Source organism: Coptis chinensis, chromosome 2 (genome assembly GCF_015680905.1).
Source record: "Coptis chinensis isolate HL-2020 chromosome 2, ASM1568090v1, whole genome shotgun sequence".
In the NCBI taxonomy this organism is placed as follows: domain Eukaryota; kingdom Viridiplantae; phylum Streptophyta; class Magnoliopsida; order Ranunculales; family Ranunculaceae; genus Coptis; species Coptis chinensis.
This window is the reverse complement of record NC_141457.1, coordinates 14,522,597-14,530,369: the sequence shown is the minus strand read 5'-3', so window position 1 is coordinate 14,530,369 and position 7,773 is coordinate 14,522,597. Positions and strand designations below refer to the sequence as shown.

The 7,773-nt window shown below is 38.3% G+C and overlaps 1 protein-coding gene across 1 annotated transcript; it reads right to left on the bottom strand.

Moving 5' to 3' along the window:
• Positions 1-47: 47 nt before the first annotated feature.
• LOC147515028 (thiamine-phosphate synthase) lies at positions 48-5,415 on the bottom strand. The gene is made up of 2 exons (XM_086585843.1): positions 5,214-5,415; positions 48-541 (listed from the first exon to the last, which is right to left on the bottom strand). The coding sequence occupies exons 1-2, from the start codon at positions 5,379-5,381 to the stop codon at positions 353-355; spliced, it is 357 nt and encodes a 118-aa protein (XP_086441969.1). The 5' UTR covers positions 5,382-5,415; the 3' UTR covers positions 48-352.
• Between the last annotated feature and the right edge of the window lie 2,358 nt (positions 5,416-7,773).

Below are 7,773 nucleotides of genomic sequence, written 5' to 3'. Positions count from 1 at the left end.
TTGTAGCTGCCATCAATTAATAGCTACACAGATCCTTAGAGGTGCTATTGCAACGCAGAAGTACTTTTGCCATTTCTTAAGACTGAAACAGAATGATATGACACAAAAGAAAGATGTGGACAAAGTTCACAAAATAAGAAAAGAACTCTTGGCTGGAGTGCTCTCACATTGTTGCCAACCCATGAATCTTTTCACTTTCTTTGACTAGAAGACCCAAGAAGAAAGTAAACATGCCCAACGATCAGTACACCGAGTCAATGCCACTTTATAAACATTCATGTCTTGCACGAAGCCTGCTGATCTTCATTATTCTTGTTGTAAGTTGCAACTCGCAAAAAACACTTATTAACAGCTATGGCAGTGACGGACCACTTTTTGGCTTTGATGGTCTAAGTTTAGGGTTTGTGAACCAGGTGGTGTAAAGGAACTGCTTGTGCGGCCCCACATGATTGCAAATCAACCGAAGCTTCTGTCTCTCCCTCATCCATCTCAAAATTATTTTCATATGTCGCTTGCTTGTCAATCCTCTCAAACCAACATCCTGAGAAAACTGAGACAAGTTAATCACCCAAATACAACTTTGTCTAAACCAGTAAACAAATTTCCCAGAGTGATATAAACAATACACATAAATCAGTCAACTAAGGTAGGAAGGACTACAAAGAAAAGCCCCACAATTACCCTGCATTACATTATGCTCCACAATCTACCGACTTGGTACTTCTTTCCAATCAAGTAGGACAACCTGATGGTCTGAGGAGAAAGGCCCATGTCTCTATATGCATTCCATAGATCCAACTGGATGAAGCCAAGAATGGATCTAACACGATCACTTGGACTATTTATTGCATGTTTGACACAGAACAATTCAATTCCTAATCGGTTCTTTTTATTGGCACTGTGTAGATATACTAATCAATCCCAACAATCCAAGGTTATAGATGAGATATACTAAAATAACAGAGAAACAGAAGAGACACGAATCGATTTCAACAATCAAAGGCTGTCGATGAGATATACTAAAATAACAGAGAAACAGAAGAGACACAGGGATAAGAAGTACAAAAAGAGAATCCAAAGACAAGGTTACAACATAACAGGCCACTCTACAACCTACCCATCAAAGAGTTCCATAAAAATACAGAACTCCCAAAAGGTGTATCCCACCATTACTCCTAAATCAAAGACCAAATGTAAACAAACACTTTGTTCTATAAGAAAAAATAAGAGGGCTGGAATTATTAAAAATATTTGATACTACTGATAGGTTATCAACTACTAGACTAAATACGCTAAATAAAAGAGCTTTAAAGAAATCTTCGACGAAGGGATATGATTGGGAGGTTAAATGGGTGGCTTTGCTTTCAATGCTCAAGCAGAGCACTTCAGAAAATGCCTTCGAAATGCACTCAATCACCACAAGTTGTTGCTTGGCTAAGCTTATGGTTGCTTTATGCCCAAGTGCAATACAGTGGACATCTTCTGTAGACTTGATCACAATCATGGGTTAAGCTCAGCATTTAACAATACAACAACAAAGCCCGTATAATGAGATTGTAAAAGAAGACTCAAAGAGAAAGATAAAACGAGTATTAGACCAAACAATAATTACAATTCCTTTGTGAAGGCCGTGAAGGTAGCAGATGGGTATGAAAATGTGCCATACTGCCATCCTTCAAAAAGATATAAATAAATAAATAAAATTTGTTAGAACTATCTCGAGAAACAAAAAAAAAAATTACATCACATCATGACTTATGAGAGACCAAGTACCACAAATGAATCACGCCTTTATAAGGCTTTCCCACCCCAAACTCAATTGTTCAAAACCCACACCTCTAATTCTAGCATCATGCTGAACCCACTCCCACAAACAGTATTTGATACTACAAATGACTCAATTGATGTTGTTAAACTTTGCATCGAAAATCCTGAAATTCCGCTCCCTCCAAATGCATCATCACATTACATGCAACAGCCTACCCCACGAGATTCACCCAATCTTTGACAAATGATCACATGTACAACCCTTCAACCAATCCACTACCTGCCCCAAAATGCATGCCTACGTCCAAACCTTTTCATTATGTAGTCCCATATCTCATTAAGTCACACATCTGTTACTTATAGTCTCTTCTTTCCTGAATAAATGGATTATCGTCGCTTCTTCCCTACCACAAGTAACACATCTGTTTGCTATCCACATCCTTTTCTTTTTCAAATTATCTGATGTCAGAGTTCTTCCCAAAGCAAGTGTCCACATAAAGAAACAGATTTTTGAAGGAACGCCTTTCTTCCAAACCTTTTTGCATGGCCAGTCCTGAATTCCAATGCCCTAATCAGTCAACCTTTTATTCATAAGCCTATTAGTACAAGCTTTAACAGTGAAACAATTTGCATCTCCAACCCGAACCAAAGTATCATCATCAGTTATTGACACAGTATCAAGCAACACCAACAAGTCAGCCAGTGACACCACCTCCCAATCATTAAGTCGGCGACGCAGATGAAGATCCCAAGAGATGTTGTTTCCATCCCTCACCATCATATCATTAACTAAACCATTTTTGTTGCTGGAAATGTGATAGATACCCTCAAAATCCACCTTCAAAGGTTTCTGCCCAAACCAAACATCTTCTCAGACTATAACTCTAATACCGTTTCTGACATTGAATTTGCATAACTTCACAAACTGCTCCTTGTTATACATAATCCCTCTCCATTACCCGCATCCATATGTCCCTAAGACTGCCTTAGAAAACCACCCCATGCCCTCCACTCCATATTTGTTAATAATAACTTCCTTCCACCATAGCAAATCTATTAATTCACTTACTCAACAATGCAGTATTAATATCTTTTAGTTTCCTTATTCCAATTCCTTCAACCTCTTTCAGTGTGCACACTCTATCACAAGATATATGATGGTATCTCCTAGCTTCTTTAGTTGATCCCCAAAGAAAGTCACACATTATCTTTTCCAACCTATTTGCCACACTTGGTCGAATAGTTAGCAAGGACAAATAGTATATAGGCAGATTTGGAAGTGTGCTCTTTATAAGTGCTATTCTTCTACAATTCTACCCTTGGACAAACACTTCCTCTTCCAAGTGGACAGTCTTGAATTCAATCTCTCCATAACCGGAACCCACGCTGCTATACTCCTATATCTCCCACCAAATGGTAGCCCAAGGTAACCCTCCAGAAGATGCCCAATCTTCCAGTCCAAAACACCGCAATTCTAGTCGCATTCTCCAACCCACCTATCCCAAACCTCACACCTTTTTGGAAGTTCACTTTTGTTAAATTGTCAATTTCTCCATAAGCTCGAACTTATGTGAAGGGTTAATTCTACTAATATATTAGAGGCTCATATATGTCAACACTCCCCCTCAGCGGGACACGCTGGAAATACACAGGAAGAAGGACTGGACATCATCACCTGGTAGGAGTTGAACCCGAGACCTCTCAGAAACCAGTGGCTCTGATACCATGTTAAATTGTCAATTTCTCCATAAGCTCGAACTTATGTGAAGGGTCAATTCTATTAATATATTAGAGGCTCATGTGTCAACAACTTTCAATCCGGACATAGCATCTTTGAACCATATGAAAACCGCTTTCACATTCTTAACATAATCGTTTTTACACTCCACAGAAACCGTATCATCGGCATATTGAAGATATTGAAGAATTGGTATAGAAATATTGAAGAGTGAAGGAGGGAGAGGGAGAGGGAAATTGGCGGAGAGTGAGAGAGGGAGAGCGAAGGTGGATCCAGGCAAAGATATCACAGTTAACTATTTCTGGTACGAAAAAACTCTCAGGAGGGAAGATTGCCACTATTGGCAAGTGTTGACTGATGATCTCTGGTGGGTAACTGTCGTTGACCCTTAATCAGAAAAGACATGGAGGAAAGAGAGATTGCGGATCCACCTGCTGCCTCTCTTATTTCTCCAACCGCAGCAGATCAGACCATTTCTAGTTCTACACACACCATCTATGACGGGGTAACATCTTGGAGCTCACTTTTCAGCAAGAGCAAAAACACAAAGCTCCAACCGAATCTCAAAAAGGTATTCCCTTCATTTTCTAATGGTATAGCAGAAGTTCCTTTAGCTATTGTAGATGAAGGTGAAAAGCTTTGGAAAGACTATGTGGTTGGTTTTTTCGTTGAAAAACGATTGTCTTACTCATATGTAAGAGAAGCTATCAAGAAACACTGGAAACTAAAGGGGACCTCTGATATGATAGCTGATAAAGACCTTTTTTACTTCAAGTTTGTGATGAAGACAGGCAGCTAGTCTTAGAAAATGGCCCAATTTTCCTAGCAGGACGCATCTGTGTTGTAGTTGACATCAACTTCACTTTTCCCTCTTCTATTCCCGTTACCGTTAAGATAGGAGAGGAGAATATTGTTCACATAGGATTAGAGTATGTTTGGAAAATACCTGCAACACCTTTGGCCACACTGATGATAAGTGCTTGAAAAACAAAGATAAACAGCCTATAGCTAGTAAGGCAATTGGTAGAGCAGTTCCACCAAAGGAGAAGTACAAGTAGCAGAAGCAAAGTTGGGCACCAAAGGACGTAATGTTGAAGGGGCAAACAGGCTATATTAGAGATGATAATGGCTCAACAGCATGTCAACAAGCGACTACTCCAGTCATTGTTCCCGATACTAATGCACAAGATGCCAATAGAATTCAGGGAGAGAAAGGCGCACGGATAATTATCCATACGTAAGTCTATGCCTCAAACAGCTTCGAAGTATTATCAGAGAATGAGAAGATACATATGAGCAATAGGGAAACTAATGAGAACAACTTGAGTCTGGTACCATATGTTGCCTCTACTAGTGACCCCAATATGGTACTAGACTCATTGTCATAAGTGGGAGACCGCTTAGTTTGCGTACTATAGCTTTGATTAGCTTCTTTCTAAGGTGGTAGTGCATATCAAGAGTGTTGTATGTATTTCTTTGTACAGAAATACATTAACACAATGCTGTAACCCCCCCTCTCTATTTCCTTCTTAATATTCTTAATACAAATTTGTTAGCTCACATAGTCAAACATTGTCATATCAGCTGGTATATATAACAGTGCGGATGAAAACAGCTATAAATACTTAGGGAGTCGGTACAAGCAATAGGTAAATTTAAGTATTTGATCAGCAGAGAGTACATTTTAGTAAATCTTGAAAAATATTACCTTGATGTGTTCCCAGGTGTCTGCAATAGTGAGAGGACCATGTTCCTTGACAACATCAAATATCACACGAGAAATAGTCTGTGTTTGTTCTGGTGGGGTCTTTAGCTCTATTGGTTTAAGCTTTGGCTTCGGTTTCTTACCCAGGAGCTTCACTGCACTCGCGAACATGATTGACAAAAGTGAAAATTTCCCGTACGCCCTTCTATCTAATTAGAGCGTAGAGGGGTATTTCGGGTATTATCTCTTTGGTAAGCCCAATTCAATTGGGGATTTTTGGGCCCACAAATTGAGTCCGGCCCAGACAATTAATCAATTCTCATATACACTTGACACGTGTTGTCAATGCTAGAATCTACTTAGGGGCCATTTGTTTTTGCCTATTATAAGACCTTAAAGTCTTATAACCTGTTATAAGTGGCCCCGTGATTTTAGACATTTTTTTTGTTTGTTTTTTGCCTTTTTATAAAAGGCATTCTCCTAGAAATGTCTTATAAGAGGTTCCAATTCTATAAGTACCAAAATTGGATCTACTTCAATTCTATAAGTCTTATAACTTGAAAAATGACTCATACACCCCCGTCCATATACCCCTAGCATCATTTCTCTCCTTCTCTTTTCATTATCTTCTTATCCAAATAACTCTATTGCCCTAGCCACCACCGGCTATCACCACCACCACCACCAAACTATTAAAACCACCACCACCACTACTGCCACCATCATCACCACCACCACTACCACCACCATCATTACCTCCACCACCACTACCAATGTACTATTAAGACTATCACCACCACCGTGCTATTAAAACCACCACCACTTCTACTACTACCACCACCACTATCACTACCACCATGCAATTAAGACCAATATCATCACCTCCACTATCACCACCACTACCACTACCACCGTACTATTAAGACTATCACCATCACCGTCAGTGTGCTATTAAGACATCCACCGCTTCTACTACTACTACTACTACCACCACCACTATGCTATTAAAACCACCACCACTTCTACCACCACCACCACCACTACTACCGTGCTATTAAGACCAATATCATCACATCCACTACTACCACCACCACTACTACCACTGTACTATTAAGACTATCACCACCACTGTCACCGTGTTATTAAGACATCCACCGCTTCTACTACTACTATCACCACTACCACTACCATGCTATTAAAACCACCACCACTTCTATTACTACCACCACCACCACCATTACTACCACCATACTATTAAGACCAATATCATCACCTCCACTACCACCACCACCACGACCACCGTACTATTAAGACTATCACCACCGTCGCCACTGTGCTATTAAGACATCCACCACTTCTACTACTACTACTACCACCACCGTGTCTCTATTAAGACCAATATCATCACCTCCACTACCACCATCACCGTGCTATTAAGACCACTACCACCACCGCCAATTAAGGTAGTTTCCTAAAATCGATATTCTAATTATCAAAATTGATTTGAAATCGAAAATCAAACTATACGTTTGTTTCAAATTAATCTATTCAAGTTAAATGTGATGTAAAATAGGGTTATATTTGTCAAATAACCATCTATAAGATGTTATATATTTGTTTTTTCTATTTTTATAAGTACTTGTAAGAGGAACTTAAAATGAAAAACAAACCACTTTATAAGACCATCTTATAAGACCCTCTTATAACACATGGTCTTATAAGACCCTCTTATAACTTAACCCAAAAAAACAAATAACCCATTAGCCCATTAGTTTCTTCAAAATGGTTGAGGACCGGGTTTCAACAGCTACTAAAAAAGGCTTTCCAGTTTCAACATAACAACCAAAGATTTGTTGGTTGTTTTGTACTTGTTACTTGTTGGGATTACCATAAAAGTCCTTATGACTTATGGTTGTGTTGAGGGCTGGAGCGGGTAGGGCCATGACATGAAAATTCAAGTTCTCACCCACCCGTTCGGCTTTCATTTTTGAGGGCTCTATCGAATTATACTTTACTAACTTTTTAGTAGATTTTTATTTTTTTTATCATATTTTGATTATCTATATCAATTTTAACTAACAATGTAAAACTATTCTTATACCTTTAGAAAAAGAAAGATAGAGATGGTGGAAGAGATGATACTCTTAAAATATTTATATTTGTCATACTTAACTATGTTGCTAGGTTGGTTTTGCATGTTAAGTTTCATTTTATGTATGACTCATATACCTATTTTTCAATCAATTACAAAAAACGCATATATATGTTATGTTATAATCTACCCCTTATTGAAAACTAATTTAGTAAAAAAAATTGATACAACTTAGATAATTAAAGTATAATACATCCATTCTACTATGTAATTATAAAGTCCCGGGTTTTAATTAGTTGCCTGAAAAAACAATTTAGACCAAACTATTTTAGAGAAGAGTATCGAAAAGTTTCACCACTCAAAATCAAATTACCCTTTAAGCGTAATGGCATTCTCATTATTTACCCAAAAAAAAAAAAAAAAAAAGTTAGGCACCAAACAGCGTTGACTCTTCTTATCACAAAAAAAGTA

Coding starts and splice junctions, on each gene's coding strand:
- LOC147515028 (XM_086585843.1), bottom strand. CDS start 5,381: ATGTTCGCGAGTGCAGTGAAGCTCCTGGGTAAGAAACCGAAGCCAAAG. Junction 542..5,213: donor ACACCTGGGAACACATCAAG/GTAATATTTTTC, acceptor CAGTTTTCTCAG/GATGTTGGTTTGAGAGGATT.